The 22468-nt window shown below is 41.3% G+C and overlaps 1 protein-coding gene across 1 annotated transcript; it reads left to right on the top strand.

Moving 5' to 3' along the window:
• Positions 1-489: 489 nt before the first annotated feature.
• CYBB (cytochrome b-245 beta chain) lies at positions 490-19931 on the top strand. The gene is made up of 13 exons (XM_074572882.1): positions 490-586; positions 3429-3524; positions 4958-5068; positions 6451-6535; positions 7794-7939; positions 8753-8943; positions 12145-12274; positions 13529-13621; positions 15075-15328; positions 15618-15780; positions 16619-16765; positions 18029-18153; positions 18838-19931. The coding sequence occupies exons 1-13, from the start codon at positions 542-544 to the stop codon at positions 18962-18964; spliced, it is 1713 nt and encodes a 570-aa protein (XP_074428983.1). The 5' UTR covers positions 490-541; the 3' UTR covers positions 18965-19931.
• Positions 19932-22468: the final 2537 nt, after the last annotated feature.

The raw sequence follows: 22468 nt of genomic DNA, 5'->3' as shown, positions 1-22468 counted from the left end.
GCCCAAGCAGAGAGGAAGTGGCAAGGCTTGCATGTACCAGACAGGAGGAGTGTTAGATTACATTTGGAAGCTTCTGTGGACATTGAATTACTGGAAGAGAAATAATTCTAGTGATTATTTATCAAAGAGGATCAGCAGGAACAGCAACCCAGACCTGAGGCGATAAAAAAAAGACAAGGCTGGGAAGAGACAACTCTTCTGTGCATTCTGTATTACATTTCAGCATTGAAATTTATATAAAGTGACACTACGTTTTTTTAGCAGAAAAGCTGACCAGCTACGTTATTTATTTCATCCTCTGCATGACAAGGAAAAAATAGTCTATTTCAACGGTTTATTTATATTTGAATTATGAAAAGTTATATGTAGAAACACGTTTGTAACAGAACTATGGACATGATTCAATGGTTAACTTATTTCCTAAATGAATGAGAAAGGAAACAGGTTGCTGCAAGCTTCTACTCTCACTTCCTTATGAGAGAAGACATATTCGCTGTCCCAGAAAGAACACGGCCGTTGTGCACACTCGTCTCAGGCAATCATGGGTAACTGGGTGGAGAATGAAGGACTGTCCATCTTCGTCGTTGTAAGTACAATTTTTATTGTGATTTGTGTCTAGTAAGAAGTTCTACAGAAAGTTGTACTAAGCAGATCTCACTGTGCCAGTGAAGGATGCATCTGGTTATTCAGAAAACTAGGGCAGCAAGTGCAGTGAAATGCTTCAAGAGAATAATTTTTAAGGAGCTCTGTCTGTTATCTCGATTGCTGTAGGCTTCATTGTCCACTGAGAAATGATCGTACGTTAACTTTCAGTTGCTTTGTTAGAAATATTTACGTATCTGGGTTTTTTGGAGGCAACATTGACTTAAAGAAAACACAACATTACATCTCACTTAACCATGCGCACTTCAACAGAGAAAGCAATTGCAACAAGTCTTTCTTGCACTTTTATAAACAAAAACGGGTGTAAGTGAAAGCACCGTGTCTTAATGGTATAAAATTTGTATTAAGAGTCAGATTCCAGAATTTAGAGCAGAGATTCAAGAACGCTTCGTTAAGACAACTAGTATTTGAACTGAGTTTGTAGACAACTTGCATAGAACAGCTGTGAAAGTAGGTTAAATTCATTCTGAGCAAGATTTAAAAGTACTGAAAAACCCAGTCACATTTAAAAGTGTTAAAGAGTAAGGCAGGGCAGTCCTCGGAGAAAAATTAGGCACAAGTAAGTATTTCAGTGTTTTCTCTTTTTTTTTTCACTTCACAGTGTGATACAAGAGCTATAGGTATACAATTTTATATAGCTATATAAATAAAAACATATAAAACACCAAAACGGAATACCAGTTAAGGGATTGTGGCCAGGTGTGGTTAGTATATGTTAGTACTGAAAGGAAGAAAAAGAAGAGAGAGAACTTCTATATTTGTGGTGACTGAAATGTGAACAACTTTATTCAGAAATGTATTTCTGCTGCTATGAACAATCAATAGTTACGTATTATCTTTACACTGTAGATGTGTAGCTCTAGTTTAGGAACATAACCCTGCCACTTTAGTGCTTTGAAAAGGAGTAACTGTGTTTGCTGTCACCTTCAGTGGATTGAGGAAGTTGAAACGGCCAAGAGGTGAATTCTGGCATGTTTTTTTTCCACCAGTGCTGAAATATTGAAAGAATTAAGTAAAAGGCCAGTAAGAGGCCCTTATTTTGTTCAAATAAGGAATTTACTTTTTGAGTCTCAAAACTATAACAAGGTCAGCTGATAGGGAAGGAAACTAAAGAAGTCACCAGTAAAGAAACTAGCTAAAAGGACAGTTCAGGTCACTGGAAGCCTTACCAAGGGGTTCTGCACTGTCCTCTGCAGCTTGACTGCGCACTGACTAGCTACAGGCTTATCCAGGGCTTGATAGAAACAGGACAGCCACAATTGCTATTGCTTTGCCCCAACAAAACAGAAACTTTGCAGCCTTAGCCTTAGCCAATGCTGCCTTCGCTGGCCCTTGCTAAAGAGCATGGACGGCTGCTAACTCTGCAAGTCAACCCAAGTTGCCAGAGGGTGTCACGGTGTTTATCAAAGGGTCCGTGTTCCATATGGGTCAACACCAAGAAGAACTGTGAGAGACAATCAAGAATCATGCCGAACTTCTTGGTCTTCTGGGCATGCTGTCAGGCTATCGTATATGGGAGTGGCACACTCTCGCTTTAAATACCTATCATAAGCACTTAATCCTGAGACGAGCTTAGTTTTTAAATGAGGTTTTGGGGATTTCCCATATGCTGCCTTACCCTAATGGAAATCCCTTCATTCCCCTGTACTTATGCCACAAGGGTAAGACAGTTTCAAGATCTGAACTAATGCCACGTTTTTTACAGTGTCAGCTGGGACAAAGAACTAGCAAAACGTATGGGTTAGGAGAGGTGAGGAAATGTAATGTCACAGTTTCTGGCATCTTTAACTTCTAACCAGAGACTGGGTTTTCTCCCAGTTCCTAGATTTTCTCTCCTCTCTTTTCATGCACCATGTAGTAAATGTACTTTGAGGGTGCAATGATACAGATTTGTTTCACTATGAGATGTGAAATCAGCCAACCAGCTCCAGAAGGGCAAATGGCCAAATGCACTATGATCTCTGTGGCCAGCCAGGCTTGTAGCTGCCTTAGGTAGCTTTGAGAAGGCCTAGTAACTTCTCTTTCCCTAAAGAAACCTGCACAGTAGGATATGCAAATGTGAGAAAATACTGCAGCACAGCTATGAGGGAGCCCAGTTTTGCATAGTCTAAACACTATCTAAGTGCCTGTATTGACTATTTCCTGTTGGCTGATTTCAGACCTTCAGAGTCTCCTACTCAATAGAAAACATTAGGCCTTAGGTGTAATTTAGGCCATCTATATATAGATCTCAAGCTTCTTTGTCCTTTGGCACGGCTCCTAAGCCTTCCTCTTACATAGGTTAATATGTCTGAAGAACCACCATTTGGAGAGGCCCTAACCTTTAATGAAGTTTGGAGATTCAACTAGACTCGCAGGCTTAGCTAAACACCTGTAATATGATGGTCCTTATATAATCATAGAATCATTTAGGTTAGAAAAGGCCTTTAAGATTGAGTCTGACTGTAAACTCAACACTGCCAAATCCACCATGAAACCATGCCCCTAAGTACCACATCTGTATGCCTAAACCCTTTGAGCTATGGAAAAGTTTCAGCTACCCACTGCTGTATTTTGGTTTATTCCCATGCCTGTGTGCACACACTAGAGACCATTTCCACCAGAAAAATTTCCATCGTTCCTGCTGAACCCCTCATGCCCTACAGTATGCCTCTCTGTGCAAACAGGAGCACAATGAACTAACTGACCATTATCCGAATTGTGTAAATTCAGATGTATGATCTCTAACAACAAACTGTAAAGTTTCCTGTTCATTTCTTTTTCAGATAGTGTGGCTGGGGTTAAATATCTTCCTCTTTTGGTGGTACTATCTTGCATACGATGTCCCACCAAAATTCTTCTACACCAGAGTACTCCTTGGCGTAAGTACAAAACATGTATTATCTTGGCGTAGACCGAGCACATAGCAGTTCTTCCCTAGTTTTACTTGATTGAAACAGGATCAAGTGGCTGGAGCAGCAGGTTCATGTTGGGGTTAAAAGTCAAGTGCAAACAGATAACTTAATGCAGATAGATGCCCAGTGCTTCTGAATAGAAAGCTGGTAAGCAAAATAGAGAGGTCCCATCCTAAAGACGTTTTCAGGCAACTATTATGCTCCTGGTAATTACAGTGAATGTGCATTGTGGCTGCTTTGTTAAGCAAAAGATGAATAAAATATTGCCATTGAACAATCACTTCCCTATGCAATTATTTTTCATGGCATGAATAGTTTACAAAGCTATTAGCTCTGAAAAGCAATCATCATTCATATATTCATCAAGGCTGTGAATATTAGTCAAGTAATGAAGTGATGCTGGACCCTGGGCTATTCAATACAACCCAACTGGTTAATGCAGCATTATGTGTCCTACCACAAACTTGCTTCCAAAGCTACCATGGGTCATGACCAATTGGCAGAGAAAATCCATTTGTTCACATAATTAAAACCTGGATCACAGACATACAAAATCAGTCTAAGCTTCAAATTACAGAACGTGGCACTTTGTAAAAGGTTTGCAAAGCCATGGTTTAATTTAATAAAGCTTGAAATCCCATTCTGCACACGGCTTCAGATCTATGGATCAAATTCTGTCCTTCGCAATCATGGTTCAGTTGCCTTTGAAGTCACAGAGACCTGTGCTTGGATAACTAGGTCTCAATGTAACCTGAAGTGAGCTACTGTGATTTGAAACCCGAAAGGGTTCCAAACAATGCAAGGAGAGCAAACATTATCTTCTCCTTCTCCTCAGCGTGTTTGGATTAATATGGTTATTATTCCCTCCTTTCAAACAGTCTTTGGCAAAATCTGAAATCATTCAGGATGTGAAAAGCAACATTAAGGGAACATATTCCTAAAAGATGAGGCAACAAATTTCCCTAGATTGCCTTTACTGACAACAGAAATCATAAAACCACTTCCCTTCTAAGCTGTCCTTCTGTCTACCATAACCCCCCAGCCAACTGAAACCACAGCACTGAGACTTTCTTTAAAGCCTTGGGAAAGAAAACTCTGCTCATGGCTTAGACTTGCATCTGTGCTTGGCCATTGATTGTCAGACACGACAGGGAGCTTTTTGTACAAGCATATTATTTCAAAACTGGAAATAAAAGGTGCCTATCTGGAGGAATATATTCTGTCTGCACAGGTGCCTCTGACTTGGCCAAAGCACTCTAAAATGTGAACATTGTTAATTAACTCTACATTTCACACTCATGAAAAGTTGTGATATAATACATAAATGAAATCTGTGCCTATCCGCATCCTGGATAATGTTGTAGGTAATTCCTTTATTAATGGCATCTCTCCATTTACAGCGTGCTTTGGCTCTGGCAAGGGCCCCTGCGGCTTGTCTGAATTTCAACTGCATGCTGATTCTGCTGCCAGTATGTCGAAACTTGCTCTCCTTCCTCAGAGGATCAAGTGCGGTAAGATGAAGAAAGAATTTCAAACTTTATGAAAGATAACAACCCAAGTAGCCTTGCAAATATACCAAGAAATTTTGTCCAAGTTCCCCAAATATACCATACTTTGGGGATGTCCTCTTTTAAGAAGTAGATAAGCCTGGAGTTTTGTTATGAGCAGGACTGAGAACTATGTGTCAATGGTGTATCTAGAGCTCTGCTGAGAGGTTTAGCCTAGAATTACCCTCCTTTGAGTCTTCCCTTTTTTCTTGCCTCCTGGGCATTGTTCTGCCCTGGATGCAAAGTCCTTCTTCTGGCTGGCAGCCACAAATTTGCCTTGTTTGTCACTGATACAGCACCCATTTGTAGTAGGAGATGCTAGCCCATATCTTCTGTCTTTGCCTGTTCAGTTATTAAAGTAAATGTAGTCTTTCACAGACTTTCAGAATGGGACTTTTTTCAGCTGGTTCATAAATTACATTCTTTCTTGTCCGAGCTGCATTTCTATGTCAGGATGAAATAGTTTGCAGACCTTTTGACCATTTCTAGCTCCCAAATGCAAATGTTATATACAGCACTGAGGAACCACCGCTTAGAAAAGAACAACTGATTCTAGGTGACAGCTGGAGAGGCTCCCTATGACAGCACTGACTGTATCACACTGCTGAAATCGAGATCTCTGGCTGTTGCAGAAGAAATAATGCAGACAATGCGTGCCATGGTGCAGTGAAAAGGCAATGTTCTCCTCAAGCTCATGAACCGTCCTTCCAAATATATGATTCCTCCTTTCTTTCTGTCCTCTTTACTATACATAAGGTCAACAACATCAGTTCACAGAAACTAGTTTTCATCTGTGAATCTAGTATAAATTCTTTCACACAAATGAGATGGCCTGCGGGGGCTGAAAGCGCAGAGCAAAAGAGGAACCAATAAAAGAGATGCAGTGTTTCAAGAGTCCTTCACGGGGAAAGGGCTCCCTGAGACAGCTATACCCCAGCTTTAGAGCCCATTTCTACGGTGTGAACCACAACAGGATCCTGATACTAGATGGCAACTTGAGACTCTACCAAAGCAGTCACCCTGCCATGGCAGACTGTGATCTCCACTTCTTTATATAACGTGCAATTTAACACAGATAAGATATATACTTCTGTCATACTGGATATTAAGTTTTTTCTCATTGTCAAACACTTTGTTTCAATGGGACGTGTTAAAACATAATCTGTTATTCCCATATTCTGAAGTATGGGGGGAAATATTTTTGTCTATATTTAGGAATTCTACATTTTTGCTAGCAATGCCACCAATTGTTGTGGCCAGGGCCTCTGTTTTTGTCCCTGTGTTTAAATAAGTACGCACAGACATCACAAATAGTCTTCACATACTTTTTTTCTTCAAACCCAAAGTGCTGCTCTACCCGTATCAGACGACAGCTGGACAGGAACCTCACCTTTCACAAAATGGTGGCATGGATGATCGCCCTTCATACTGGTTGGTACTCCAATGTTTCTTTGTTTATAGCTTTCTCGTGCATTTTACATAGCAGCCAGGTGTTCTTAAGGATATGGGCAGAGACCTGATTTCATTAACCTACAGAAGTCAGCGTGTGCCAAGGCTTAAATTAGTTTCCAAATATTATTCTGCAGCTGGCAGAGAGCAAAAGATAAATAAGCAAGAATACTTTTCTCTTGAACTGTCGGCACCATTTATGACACTGGTTAATAAAGGGTGTTTAGCAATGCCCTGAAAACTAGATACCCTGGCTTTAATTCTTGTTTAGACGTATTTCTTAGCTGGCATGTCTGAAACAAATAACAGAAATGATGAAAGAAAAGGGTATAACAAGCTTGGACAGGCCACAGAAATATTTTCATATTTTATCCCTCATTTCCTAAACTAAGGGTTTTCTATCTCTTTTTTTTTTCCATCAAATTTGTCGCTTCTCAACGCAAGTGCCTTACAAATCATATATCCTAGAACAGTCTTCTTATCAGTAGATTACTCAAGCTGAGCAGGTTCCCTTTTGGAGCTGTGGCTGAAATCTCACCACCACCTCATAGAAAAGGAGAAGGGCGATGCAGTTAACGTAAGGCCACAGAGGAGGCCTGCAGCAGAGGTGGATTGCTTGGGGGTGTAGATCTGTACCCATCAGGCCCTCTTTTGAAGGTATCTGGTGATACAAACAGGGAAAAATTTTGAAAAGCATTGTATGGCTTACCCCTGCAATAATGTGTACTGGAAGTAGTGTGAAACACCTCAGCTGGACTAGACTTAAGGACACGTCCAGCTCAGGAGGAACATTATTAGTGATTATTAGCAATAGAGCAGAACAAAGCATCATGAGCAAATGCGCTCATCATGTGCTCATCAAAGAGATGCAGATTCACTTCTTGGCTCTTCTATAGAAATCCTGGATGATCCTGACGAATAATTTAAGCCATCCCATGCTTCAGTTTCCCATGTATTAGGGTGCTACCACCTGAATTGCTGAAAGTCTTTGTTGAACAAAGATGTGCTGGAAACTTCCCTTTACTTCTTTCCTTCCCCCCACCCAAACAGGTGTAAACTTTCAGATGGTAAAGCTTTAACAGTAAAACATGTCAGTGAGCTGAAATTGTGATGAAGAGGGTGAGAGCGGCCAAGGTCTTAAGCTGCAGTCGACAAATGTTGTGAAGTTTCCAATGTTACCCAAATCACGGAGTGCTTGTCTTGTGCTTAACCCTGAGTATTTCTGTCCTGTCACTCCTAGCAATTCACACCATCGCACACTTATTCAACGTAGAGTGGAGCGTGCAAGCCCGTGTTGAAGAGAGAGGAACTCTGGCAGCTGTGCTTTCTAGGCTTGGTGATGAGCCAAATGAAACCTATATCAACTTTTTTAGAAAAACTATTGGGGTAAGTGACATCAGGCTGTGAAGAGTCATTATTACATTTGTTTAGATGATCATATAAGACTATTTGAGTGGAGTACCTGTTTCTGGTGTGCACAATCTGTGTTTGGGCCATCTTGCAGCAAAACCTTGCATAATTCATTCTTCTATATTTGTCAGTAATATTGTTGCTGAATTTTGGTAGTACTTTAAACTTTTTTTACCTGAGGATTTCAAAGTAGTTTTAAAACATTATGTAAAAACAAATGCCCTGTCAAGTAGTCTTCTGACTAAGGTAGACATGGCACACAGAAAAGTACACAGAAATCAAGGTAAAAGTCTGGAACTTGTGCTGCTTAAGCTCCGGTTAAAAAACCTCAAAAATAAGGAACTTCCCCATTCCTCAGAATCATCGAGCGTCCAATCTGTGTATGATTTACAAGACCCACAGCTGCACAACGCCACTGAAAAGGAGAGCTTTCATTTACCTCCCTCAATACGGATGTAGGACTCCAGCTCTTAAGAACAGAGCTGCACAAACATGTTCACCTTCCCCAAGCCCGTACCGTTGAGCAGTGGCAGCGTAAGAAACAGTCTCGAATGTGTGAATCAGTGGAAAACCCCTTCTGTCTACTTCCACTTACTTTAGTAAAGGTAAATCTGCAGTGCAACAAAAAGAGAGTGGGATTTTGGCATTGTTGGCAGACATATTCACAGAGGACAACTTAAAGACTTACAAGAAGGTAAAGGATTTGGGGAGTGAGGCAGATGGCTGGTTCAGCTAGCTTTGCTTTGGTGCAGCCCCTTCCTTAGACCAACGTGTGCAACTATTTTACAGAATCCTGTGGGGGGCCTATATGTGGCTTTCACATACCTGGCTGGTCTCACTGGCGTTATCATCACGTTGGCCCTCATACTAATCATCACGTCATCCACCAAAACCATCCGAAGGTCGTATTTCGAAGTATTTTGGTACACCCACCATCTCTTTGTCATCTTCTTTATCGGCCTTGTCATCCATGGTGCTGGGTGAGTATTTGCACTTATCACACAATACGTGATAACTCCTGTATCTTAACGTAAAGCCCTCTACACGCACAAGTATAGGGACTTAAGTTGCTAAGCAGCATGTGCCAAGAGGCTCTCACTGATACATGCAACAAGCTATTCACGTGCATGAGGCTGTATGAGACTGGCATACTTAAGCCCACTGATACTCAACTTCTTCCGATATTTTAATTGGAAAGCTCTTTTCCAAGGTTCCTGTTTCTAATTGTTAATTTATCTTTTCTCTCCTAAAAGGAATTGCATCACACACACGTACGTAAGGAGACTTCAGCATAAAAATGAAATAGAGTCTAGGATTTTGCTGGGTAAATGAAAACTATAATAACACAGATCTATCTTTCAGACTTGGATGAACTTCTAATACCAGCAGCATTTCAGACCAGATTTTTAGCTGTTGCAGCTCAAATATAGGCAACTGTAAGTTTTTGTAACTTCCAAATGTCAAACATCTTTTTCCACTGTGGGCTCATTCCATACCTCCATCTGAAATAGCTGAAAAGCCTAATGAAACAAATTTAGCACTATGCAAACAGAATTTAGCCCTTAGAAAAATGAATGTTAGTTCCATTCTATAAAACCACAGAACTGATGCATAAAGAAAAAAAAGGCTACAGTATCCAAGCCACATTTCATAGTTCATAATTATACTATACTGTCCATTTTAAAGGACATTCTAGGTGAACTAGAAAGTGTGCTTTAAAAATGACTAGCAAAAATGACTATTCAAAACACTTCCTCTCGCTCCAATAATGCCAGAAAAAAGACAGAAATGAGAGTACAACAGGAAGAACAAAAATAGAAGGCAGATGAGAATTGTCACCAGCGTATTTGTCCATTTCAACTTCCAAAAGAAGGTTTGAGCAAAACCTGTTGAAGGAAAAGAACTAGTGGTTCATGTTTGCTGAAGCAAATATTGTATAGTTACTGACAAAATGTCCAAAATTTCAAGTAGTTACTACAAAATGCTATCAGAAAGCAAGCATTTCTCTTTCTAGAGGTCAGTGAGGAGCATATATTTCATGAAAGTTGACTTTTTATTTACTTGGATGTTCAGTATACTTCCACCATTTTAATTGCACTGTACTGAAAAGACAAGAGTTTGGGCAGCACTGGGTTTGAATGTGGTTGTAAGTTCAGCTGTCTTTTGGAACGTGATAAACACAGGAATATTATTATCTGTAGAGGGAAGTATGCTTTCTGGCTGCAAACTCAGTGGCCTCGCTTATTTGGCCTTAAAGGCAAGAATGACATTTTGAGTTTAGAGAAAACGCTAATGCACTAAAAAATACTGGATGGGCTTTTTACACTCAAGGAAGGCATCTTAGGTGTACAAAGATGGATGTTATGGAATAAGTATGATCCGACAGTCTCAAAGTAACTTGTTAGAGAGAAACATAGATGTCAGTTTATCTCAGGAGGCAGAAGGCTGTGTGTCATACATATGTATATATAGGTATATATACGTATGTATGTACAGAAAACTGAACCAAAGATAATTAGTAGAATGGAAGGGGCAGATTCTTGTCCATTACAAGCTGTTACAGCACTTTTGTAGCACTGATGTTTTTTGTGCGTGAGCCATGTGTCACAGGCGAATGTCCCAAACCTCCCGTCATAGTAGATGTAAAGAGGAGAGAGTACAGAGATTCAGATCACCCTACCTTGGAAGCTAAAGTAAAACTTCCAGCCAAAAAAGAAGTAATTGGAAGGCTATACTACTGAAAGCTTAATTACAGTACTGGAAGAGCACCTACACTGAGTAATAAGGGAAAATACATCTTTTCTTTCTCTGCAGAGGGTACTGGCATTGTCAAACCTTGCATGGAGCACAGTGCAAGGCAAAAACCCTCAGGCCCACTTTGCCTTGAGCAATGGGGTGAGGGAGTGTCAGGAAATGGGCTCCTCCTGTTCCCGTAACTCATCCCAAAGGGCGGCTCAGCTGGGGAAGTAAACTGCAACTGGTGATGTCCCTGCAAATCGCAACTCGTGATGCTCCTGGGACAGTGTCATTCCTTCCCTTTATTTTTTCAGGCAGGATGTTAATCAAACCTTTAACAAGGAAGAGGTTCATTAGTAATATTTATGAGCAGTGCAATCCTTTAACTTTGAAAACTGTGCACAGGCCTTTTAACAGTCCTCTGATAAATCTGTCCCTTAAAGCTAGACATACATATGACTTCGATACCATGGTTTTTTTGAAACATCAGAAACATAGTCTAGTTCACAGAAACTGAGCTAGAAAAGCAGAAAGAGAAGTCATGGGAAGAAGATGTCAACAGAATCGTCCTGGCATAAACCCGAACAGCCCGATCAGAATCAGACCGTTTCTAGGGAAAATCAGCAGGTCTTAACCTGAATTTCTCTACTATGACCCTCATCCTACTAATTACCATCATTTTTGGGACTCTCACACACCCCTGAGGTTGGGAGAACTCCAGTGAGAGGCAGGAAATAGTGAACGGACCAGAATATATTTTTCCCCCTCAAAACTGAGACCATCTTTCAGCACTAGCTTTGGCACTGGAAATAGAGCTGTACTGGAGCAGTCAGGCTTCTCTATAATAAAACAAACAACAACAACAACCCCTAACCAGGCAAGCATATAGAGGCTAGTTCATCAACCAACACAAGCTGGTATAGCTGGCACAGCTGCTTTGCCTCAGAAGCATCCGTGTTCATTCACACCAATGGAACAGCTACTCCACAGCTTTAAAGGGAGGGGAAGGGTGAAAGGAAGAATGTATGTTGGAAAGGGCTCTCCAAATTTCTAAGATAAACAACAGAAATAACTTCTGTACTGGTCACTAGAAAATTGATTACCTTGCCCACTCCAGGTCTTGGTTTTATTGAAGAAAAAAAATAGGATAACTCTGAAAAGAATGAGGCTTTCCTATTGCGACCACTTCCTGGAAACGGTAATGGGCATATCCCTCAGTTACTTGCCTAATCTTGTAGTCAGTATTTTCCCCTACCAATGTTCCTCCCCGTTTTTATAATTTTAATAGCAATTTTGTGGGTTTATTAGAGCAGTAAAGCTGTATCAAAGCTGTAGCACTGCAGAAGTCTGCAACTCCACATAAACAGAGTACACAAATAGAATAACAATAAGGGACAGAGACCTCCATTTTCATTTCATTTCCTTAAAGGTTTTTTTTTTTCCAGGCGTATTGTACGAGGGCAGACAGATGAGAGTCTGGAAGAACATAATCCAGAGATTTGCTACAAGAACTTCACTCACTGGGGGAAGAAAGGGGCTTGCCCAGTCCCACAGTTTGCAGGGAATCCTCCTATGGTGAGAACAGTTGTCTTGAGTGTAAATCCAATTTAAAGTGTTTACAGTTTGCTCTTTTTTGTTAAATAATACATCCACTTGCTGTAGAAAAGCAGCTCTGTAACCCCCAGTGCTCTTCAGTGGCAGCTTTCTTTACATAATGCAATAGATCTTGACACAATGGATTATAAACAGAAATGGACTGGAGACAGACAACCCACTTCCAATATGTGATAAAATGAGCACAATTAACAGACAAAGCAAAAGAGCAAATTGTATCTGAGAACTGTTTACCCAAAATGTATTTTGTGGCTTGTAGGGATTTCTAGAAAGTTGTATAATCCATGTAATAAATACTTTCACATTGTTAATGGACTAATGATTACTAACAGAAAATTAATGCCCCTGGAAATATGACATTGAAACTTCAGCTTCTACTGACTAAGCAGATTGGTTGTTCGTTCGCATTTCAGACTGATCTGTTAACAAAAACCACATCTTTTCCCACAGTAATATGGACCCAAGTCTGTATTCAGAGCTTTACTCCATGTTTCACTTAGGTACCTTAGTTTTTAGACAGAAACAAAATCACTTGAAGAAAAATGATCAGAGGGCTGGAGCACCTCTCCTATGAGGACAGACTGAGAGAGTTGGGGTTGTTCAGTCTGGAGAAAAGAAGGCTCTGGGGAGACCTTACAGTGGCCTACCAGTATCTTAAGGGGGTCTACAAGAAAGATGGTGAGAGACTTTTTAGGATGTCGGGTAATGGTAGGACTAGAGGGAATGGAGTAAAACTAGAGATAGGTCGATTCAGATTGGACGTTAGGAAGAAGTTCTTCACCATGAGGGTGGTGAGACACTGGAACACGCTGCCCAGAGAGGTGGTGGAAGCCCCATCCCTGGAAGTGTTCAAGGCCAGGCTGGATGGGGCTTTGAGCAGCCTGGTCTAGTGGGAGGTGTCCCTGCCCAGGGCAGGGGGGTTGGAACTAGATGGTCTTTAAGGTCCCTTCCAACCCTAACAATTCTATGATTCTAAAAATAGCTTGCTGTAACTCTAGTAGCAACTAAAAAGTCACCTGAAACTCTCAACAAAGAAAGAAATTCTCTCTCTGACCAGAAGTAATTTTGAAGGTGTCATATCTCTTAAGGGTTCCTTACTCGGGTTGATAAACAACCTAGGTTACTTGAATTTCACATCTGCTCACAGCATTTCCAGGACTCAATCTAATCTAAATTCTCATCTTCATAATCTGACTTATTTTATTCTGTTTACAGACATGGAAGTGGGTAGTAGGTCCCATGTTTTTGTACCTGTGTGAGAGGTTGGTGAGGTTTTGGAGGTCGCAGCAGAAGGTTGTTATCACAAAGGTATGTGTTGATGCTATGCTTAACACCACACAAAAGATACCATTTTTTCCAAATGGTGCAGCAAAGCCAATGGCCACCACAGACAAAGATATCAGTGAAAGGCCTCTCAAGAATGTCCTGGGTGCTGTCATACAAAAATAATGCCAAACTCTAACATCTAAATGTGGCCTGACTCTAAAAGACAGCAAAAGGAGGAAGTTACCTAAGGCACAGGACTGAATCTTAGGAAAGAGAAATTAATTTTCTTTGTATTGAGTGAAAAATTCCACAATGTAGAAATTCCACAGCCTTAATAGTATTTAAGATACCAAATTTTTGTTTTCAAAACTACACAGATATTTAGGAATTCTGATTTTTCAGCAGAGCAAGTGCTCCTGAAAAGGAGAGTTAGGTTGTGCCTGCTTTGTGCAGCCAAAGCTAATGTTGAGCTTCCATTCCCCATGGTGTGCTGCAGAAATATTAACGCTGGTTCTGAAAGTCTTACAGCCAAGCTAGCATGGCAGTAAGCTCGAATATGAAAACTGCCCTGGCCTTTCCCAATGTAATTTCCTCACATGGCACTGTGCCTCATCGCGTGGACATACTCTGTTCAAGTCATAGCACGGTTTGGGGGACGACATTAGATGTCTCTGCTGTGCCCTGGCAAGACGCTGACATGTTGGAAGGCTCCTATACACTAGTGTGCTTTTTGGTAATTTAACCAAAATATCGCTGAGCCATTTCTACACCATATGTCTATGGTGTCTGCTTAGTTCCCTGTTGCCAGGAATTTTCTTCCGCAATCCTAAGCACTATTATTAATATCTACGTGAATAGATAGAAACACTTGATTCTCCCTCTTGCAAATCTCTTCTGAAAATTGAAAATAAACTTGGCAGACAACTTTAGGATTAAAAAATCTAGTGACGGAAACCCCAGCCTTGCTTCTAGAAGATTGCTTCTATTTATTCTTGGCTAAAGATAGGTAGAATGCAAATGCCCATATTACAGGTCCTACCAAGTATAATATGAAAACATCAGTTTCCAGTGGTACTATCTATCCAGTTCCCTATCTGTATGGTAGCCCTATGATTTTGCCCCTATATATACAGTCATATTCATTACCACTGTGCTCTGTAACACTGTGTAAGGCGCATCTGGAATTAACAATGTGCATACATAGATCTGGCCATATGCTGCAGGATGCACCAGTCTGATCTGTCCCTTTTGGTGTGACTGCAAGCGTGGTGTGAAAAAAACACTTCAACCAACAATTTTGCACCTTCTGCAGCCTTTCATTTGGCTGTCAGGTGCTGTTCCTCCCTCCCAGTTCTGCTGGGAACAAAGTTTCATCTGCTTTCCTTGCTCTCATAGCAGAGGACAATGTTAGTGATGAAGGATGTAGGTGTATCCAGTGAACAGTGAAGATGGCCTTTTTCTTTTCCTTTTTTTCCCCTTATCCCTCTTATTGTAGGTGGTCATTCATCCCTTCAAGACAATTGAGCTCCAGATGATGAAGAAGGGCTTCAAGATGGAGGTTGGGCAATACATTTTTGTCAAATGTCCAGCAGTGTCTAAACTGGAATGGCATCCATTTACATTAACCTCTGCTCCAGAAGAGGATTACTTCAGCATTCATGTCCGTATTGTAGGGGACTGGACAGAGGGCTTGTTCAACGCCTGTGGATGTGATAAGCAAGAATTCCAGGAGGCATGGAAGATGCCCAAGTATGTACAGAGTCCCCACAGTAAAGTCAACCAACACGTATGACAGTTCAAGTTTTGGTCAACCAGTTTGGTGGTACCTGTGGTACAATCCTTAACTACATCCATCACAGATGTGGGTCTTAGATGACTCTTTCCAGTTTTCTCCCTTCAACCCCACCTCTTCTTTTGCTGACTAGTATTCATCCCAAATGTGCTTTGTAGCAGACAAATGCCTCGCCCTTTTATTGTTATTTTAAATGGTGCTAACAAATATTCACTATTGATTTATTAAGTGTACTTTCAATTTCAGGATAGCTGTGGATGGCCCCTTTGGAACAGCGAGTGAGGACGTATTCAGTTATGAAATTGTTATGCTTGTTGGAGCTGGAATAGGGGTCACCCCCTTTGCATCTGTACTCAAGTCTGTCTGGTACAAATACTGCCACGATGCGACCAACCTAAAACTCAAGAAGGTGCGTGTCCTCTTTCCCAGAACCCACGTAATTGTTCAAGGGCCAACAGCCCAAACCTAAGCAGGCCCAGCAAAGGCAGTCTGGCTCCAGATATGCATGAGTCCTAAAAGAGGCCAGTTACCTCACCAGACTAGCAGGTAGGGAAGCAGGAGAGTCAAAAGCAAAAACATCATGAAAGGAGAAATAGCCTAGGAGCAAAATCACACAGGCAAATCCTGACTGTGGCCCGGGGGATTTCCACTTGCAGTAGAGATGCCGTTCAATCTGCCTGAGAAACACAAAGTCCAAAGCACTAATACAGCCCGGGCAAATATTGCATTCCTTCCTTAAGCACAGAGAGAGCAACCTTACGTCAGTGGAAGAGCACTGCTACCATCCTCCTCTGGCCTCCTGCCCCTGGAAACTCCCTGTGCAGAGGTGTGGGGTCACAGTCTGCAGTCATGGTCGTATTCAGAGCACAGAACTGGTTTTGTTACCTGCTATAATTCACCTTGCCCGCCAGCAGGCAGGGAGATACAATCTACCCCTAAATCATTAATTTATGTCCTAACAAACTGTTTTACAAGGATGTAAGTGAGGAAACGTCATGAACTAAAAAAGTAACCTGCTGGTGGAAGAGAAATAGAAAGACGTTTCCTTGTTCTTGCAGTCAGCCATTCTGCTTTACAACCCTCCAAGCATTAAAACTCCTGAATAGCTTCGATACCAGCCTACTCACCTACTGAAGTGGTCAGGGCAATTTCTGCAAGAACCATCCAATCCTCATTCTGTCAGCAGGCGCAAAACTAGAAACCATAAGGGCCTGTGTCCCCTGACAGCTCACTCTTGTCTCTTCCAGATCTATTTTTACTGGCTTTGCAGGGACACTCATGCCTTTGAATGGTTTGCTGACCTCTTGCAGTCTCTGGAGGCTCAAATGCAGGAGAGGAATAACGCAGAGTTTCTCAGCTATAACATCTACCTTACGGGCTGGGATGAATCTCAGGTAACAACACAGTGAAAAATACCATTTCCATATGCACTGAGATTGATGTTAGCAAGTCTGTTATGTTTTGATAAATGTTCAAATGGTCTTTATCCTGGGCCTCCATCTGGCTCTCAGGGGTTTTAAATGCAGATAGGTATTATCCATCAGAAGTTACATGGGATCAGCTGCTCATGTACACTCTGACTTCCTCTCTGGTTTACTCTGGCTGTGCACGCTGGGAAGCAGCCTTTCCTCACAGCAGCAACCTCAGCTGACCATGCAAGTATCTCTAAGACAGCTAATACTGCTTAAAGCATTAGTTAACGGCATTTGGAACTGGAGAAGCTAATGCCCAAGGTTTGAGCAATGGCCACACATTTGTTTCAGGACTCTCCTAAGTTCTCTAACGGGTCCCATGCACGTAGGTCGCTGTGGGGACACAAAAGAGCAGCTCTTCCATGAGCCACTTGAGAATGTGTGATTGAGTCAGCGAAGGTGTTCGCTCTATTTCTTTTAGTGATGCTTTATTTTACTAATATCTCACCATTGCAAAATTCACCATGTGCCTAAAGTGCTGTAGCTCAGCTAGGTGGACAAGGAGGGGTAGGAGCAAGGTAGGAAGTTATCGCACAGGCAGTGGAAAAACAGGCAGGAAAGAAGAAAAGTCACACAGTTCTTGCTTTGGGAGAAAGTTACCTGTAACTTTTTGGGCATACAAAAGTGCTGCAGAACTCTGCAAAGCCTTGAACTTATGCCCTTAACCACATCTTCTCTTCCTGGCTTTACTTAGCTTAGCTCGTATAGGTGAAAGTTAGACAGGGAGGGTGGACGAGACCTCCTCCTATGGATCAAACCTTCCAGAGATAAAACTGGCAGGATTTCATTAAGGGCAAATGACTTGTATTATTGTACCTGAATGGAAAGTTTTGTTTTAATTTAAAGCTTTATTTTACAGTTCTTAGACTAAACCAGTTCATTGCAAAAGAAATGTAATTAATTGCTGTGTTCAATGCTTCATAGCTCTAACTATTGAGATCTCCCAGTCTGGGAAAAAGGGGGGAGATGAGATAGACACTGATAGTCAGGACTTTACCAATGTTAGCTTTCCCTGCTAACCACCATAAATTTAACATTCTCCGTTTGGAAATAATTCAGTGCATATTGACATTATTTTTGTTGTTATCATCATCATTATAATTATCATTACCGTTATTATTTTTAACAGCACATAATTCTGCCATATCTAACTAGGTCTTTATGCTTTCCTTTGTTTTTCCACAGGCCACTCATTTTGCAGTGCATCATGAAGAAGAGAAAGATGTGATTACAGGCCTTAAACAGAAAACATTGTATGGCAGACCTAACTGGGAAAACGAGTTCAAAACTATTGCAGGGCAGCATCCTGGGTAAACCTGTACAAATTGATAGTGTCTATGGACTTCCTCTATCTAAATGCCATAATAGCAAAATCTTGTTTCTTTGGCTGATAAAGTTTGAGGAACGTTTTTTCCTAACAACCTCCATGATCTATGGACTTGACCAAATTATTTTAACCTACAGTTTTTAAAAAAAATCATCCTTTTGGTGAGGTCCTTCATGAAGTGTCTAATTAGTAGCAGAAGTTTTAGAAAAAACATACCCCATCATTCTAGCTGAAGCAGATAGGAATATCAGGTGACATCTAAATACCTCCAAAAATACTTTCTACCTCAAAACCCAAACCTGACTATGGATGACCTTTAGCTGAGCACCCAAAATTAGTAGGGAAAAAACCAGAACAGTTCCTTTCAAGAATTTGTGCCTTAAGCTCTTTAAAAGCCCTATTTCCTTGATTCCACTGAGGTCAATAAACCTGTCTTCACTGACTTTTGCTGAGCTGAGGTTTAGCCCACCATTTGTTCCAGAAGCAGCCGTAAGTGCCTTGCAAGTTTTTAGGGGTTATAAGTTTTAAGGGATAGGCATCCAGTTCTGCTTCAGTTCCTGTAACTGAGAAAAAAACCTTGCACTTACAGACCATAGGATCGATTTACATGAAGAACATCCAGCTGCTCCATACCTAGTTTGTGACCGTATTTTCATTTTCTTAACAGGTCCAGAATAGGTGTTTTCCTCTGTGGACCTGAAGGCCTGGCTGACACACTCAACAAGCAGAGCATCAGCAACTCAGAAGCTGACCCACGAGGAGTACACTTCATTTTTAACAAGGAAAATTTCTAACTCCCAAACACGTGGGAGTCATTCAATACAATGTCTAAAGACTGGATGTCTTCTTCTATTTGGAGTCTGGGAAGGACAACCCAGCTTCTAATCTCAGCTACACTAATGCAAATCCCTTTGCTTCTTGGGAATTATTTTGGCGCTGTGGTAGAGTAAGAGAGTCAAGTTTTACCTTAGGGAAGTTTGCACTGTCCCCCACGTGCTGGCAATTTAGCAGAAATCTATTTTCTTTGTCTGTGTGAGGGGATTTCCCCTCAATTAACTCTTTTATCCTCCTGTTATTCATAATGACTGCTGAAGGGTCTAGGCAGCCATATGCATTTGGGAGCCAATTCACACTGATAAAGCTTAATGCTATAAAACAATAAAGCCTCCTAGCACAATGCTTGCTATTAGGAGACTGCTTATCCTGGCTACAGCCAGTCCCTGGAACGAGGGGTGTTAGGGAAGAGTGACTGGGAAAGATTGCTCCTTACAAGAGGAAATCTCCTTTCCGAATAGAAGCCTAAACGTCTTGTCCAAGAAATAGTGCAGGCAGCTGAAAAGCAGCCATTCCTCTTTAGGAAGGCGGAGAACTGGAAAGGAGCCACCTGGATTTCTGAGCGCCACCCCCAGCCCAGCTGCAGGGGGATGATGAGAACAGAGTCTAACCAGGTCCCACACCCAGCATGTGAGCCATCGCTTGGCTGCTTCGAACACTCTCAGTTTCACATCTTCAAATTCACGGCGCAGGGATCCAAACAAGAGCTTTTGTGTTTACAAGACTGCCATTTCTGACTTTCAAGGCTGAAAAAACTGTTGATAAATGATTTAATGAGTATTTTCTGAAGCATTCTTAAATGCATACAGTGCTTTTGGGCCTGTTGTTCAGCTCCTCCTCTTTCATGATGAGACAGTTTTGAGAAAGCAAAGATCATGTGGGCCGTACCTGGAATAGCTATGAATAAAGTTTCTGATGTGCACAAGACACCCATCCACAGCACAGTACTTCTGTATGTACACTACAGGTAATAGGTTCTTAAAAAAAAAGGAACCAAAACTTCTAATACCAGCAGCAGAGGGGAAAAAAATATTATTTAAACCACCAGCATAGAAAAAAAATGAAAAAACAAGTGCAAAAAGCTTTGAAAAAGCCACAGTTCCACAGTTTAGTATACCACATCTCTTTAATGTACCAGGTCTCCTGTTCAGCCCAGTCACCTGCTTAGTGACTTTTAAACTCTGCAGCCAAGCCCTGCGATAACTCCTACACATGACGAGACCTTGCTGACAGGTTCTTACAGTCACAGAAGGAAGTGGTAGCCTCCTTCTGCAATTTCAGACAAGTTTGTGCAGCCATCTGGTTGCATGTACCATCTCAACTTGCAAGATGGGATGTGTTCTCCCTTTACACCATTTTTAAATGTTATCCAAGCACCCCGTGCTACTTCAGAAGGACAGCTTACCAGTTCCTATTTATTAATATCAGTTTCTGGCAAACGCTGGAGAAGATCAACTCCTGGTGGGTAATTTTTCAGTTCTTTCCCTCAGAAGGGCCATATTTAAATCCACATAATTCTGTTTGAAACAAACCTATTAAATCAGAATTGAACAGAAGCAGAATTAAAGAAATTTCTTCTGTGGAATAAAAAATATTGCAACTGAAACATAACAAGGCTCTCATCCTGTGCCGAGGGCATTGAAATATTTGCTTTTGATTTTAATGGAAATGTGATCAGGCTTTCATACTCTTGGAAAGTGAGCAAACAGGAATTGCAAGGGGTCTAATGGAGACAGCATACTTGTCATGTGTAGAGTCTTGGAGGTGTGTATTTTAACTCACCCATTAATTTTCTAAACACTGCCATGTTTGGTCTCAAAAATCTAGGGATCTTTCCTTAGTCAGCCAGTTGCAATGACGCTCCCTGACATGCTGCACACTTGTACCAGGGGTTGTTTGTCACCTTGAACCCAGAAAAAGGAATTCTGTGTTTATTACTAAAGCACTGTTTTCCTAAAACATATAAAAGAATAAACAGGTGACAGCTTCTCAGTTTCTTTCAAAGGTCTGTTGTATTAAATCCTGTTAAAATGCCAAATGCCAAATTACCAAAATGCAAACAATGCATTATTAGTCATGGCGTGAATATGAATTTTTTTTTAAATCTAGGATGCATGCGTGAAACAGAGTACTGAAATACAAACATAAGAAACAAACTAGCTTGAGTCCTCCCTACTTTCAGCAAAGCACAGAGGGATGTCAGTGGTACTGTTTTAAGTCAATTCTGCTGTCTTCTTGGGTGGTAAAGGAGTAACGCCCTTCCTCCAAATGCTTGCCTGGTCTATAGAAGTTCCTCAGATCAATGGTTTAACTGGTGACCCACCTCAGACACAGACCTTTTCTTAAAAAAACATCTTTTACAACACTTAAATTAGATATAAAGCCCATGCCTGTATTAAAATCTTAAGACAACTGGGGCTGCGACATCACCACAGCTTCCCAGGCAGGACATACAGTGCTCCTCATTCACCCAGAGGAGAAGGCCAGGGCAGCAGGCTACAGGTGAGCTTAAAGGACAGTCCTGTTTTGTGGCCAAATGCCACTGCTTGCAATCTGACCATCACTATTGGCTGGGCCTCCAGCTGAAAATTTCCTCCTTCTGTGTGTTTGGAGATTTTCTCTCTTGGGGGCGGAGGAAGGGGTCAGTTTCACAATAAACCAATTCTTTTGCTGTCAAATTGCTGGCTCCAAGCCACCTGCCCTGGAAACAAAAGGTGGCTTCTCACCTTTGTTTGTTTGCACAAGTTTGCACACTCACTTTGTGCAGTACCACTGCACGTGGTACTCGTCAGTTTAGGCAATGCTAAGTGGCACCATGGCCTTGCTGCAGTAGCACCAGCAAGGTGTTCTGAAAGGCAGGGACTTCTCAAGGTTGCTTCTGCGGACAGTGCAGGGAAGCAAGCTTGAGGGGGATGGCAGTGAATGGTTGAAGGCAGGACCTGAGGGAGCTCCATGTTTAACTGACGAGGCTCAGTTGCCACCATGAAAAATGCTATGCTGAAGGCAAGAAAAGACAGTTGTTAGATTACTAAAAATAACTGCTTCAACTAATGGAAGCAATTAGGAGTTCAATTCAAAGTGACTTAAGAGAAAACTTGGTCTTACGTATGGCCTCAGCTCAGCATGTTTTCCTTCCCTTCTTATATCATATTTTCTCCGTCTTCCCATATGTAGTCATCTGCATTAAGTAGTTAATTAATTCATCAATAGCCTTGATTTCCAGACCACTGCAGTTAGTCTTACAGTTAAGGGCCCTGATCCTCTGGGGTGCTGGGCAGCTCCAGTTCCCATTGGTCTCATCTTGTTTTTGGCATCTGGTCATATACAGATAATATATTTAAGTGAGACCTTAATTTGTACTGGGTCTCATCTAGTTCTCCTTCCTTCCCTGGTATATACTTGCAAAGTGTGCACATGGGCAAATGAAATCCAAGTTTTCGTAAGTTTTAACCTACAATAAAAAT

This window comes from Larus michahellis, chromosome 1 (genome assembly GCF_964199755.1).
Source record: "Larus michahellis chromosome 1, bLarMic1.1, whole genome shotgun sequence".
Lineage (NCBI taxonomy): Eukaryota > Metazoa > Chordata > Aves > Charadriiformes > Laridae > Larus > Larus michahellis.
The sequence above is the reverse complement of the archived record's forward strand: the minus strand, read 5'-3'. Positions and strand labels throughout refer to the sequence as shown.

Excerpts from the sequence above, each read along its gene's own strand:
- CYBB (XM_074572882.1), top strand. The coding sequence starts at position 542 with ATGGGTAACTGGGTGGAGAATGAAGGACTGTCCATCTTCGTCGTT. Across the intron at positions 587-3,428 it reads GACTGTCCATCTTCGTCGTT|ATAGTGTGGCTGGGGTTAAA; the intron begins GTAAGTACAATT and ends TTTCTTTTTCAG. Across the intron at positions 8,944-12,144 it reads CTTGTCATCCATGGTGCTGG|GCGTATTGTACGAGGGCAGA; the intron begins GTGAGTATTTGC and ends TTTTTTTTCCAG.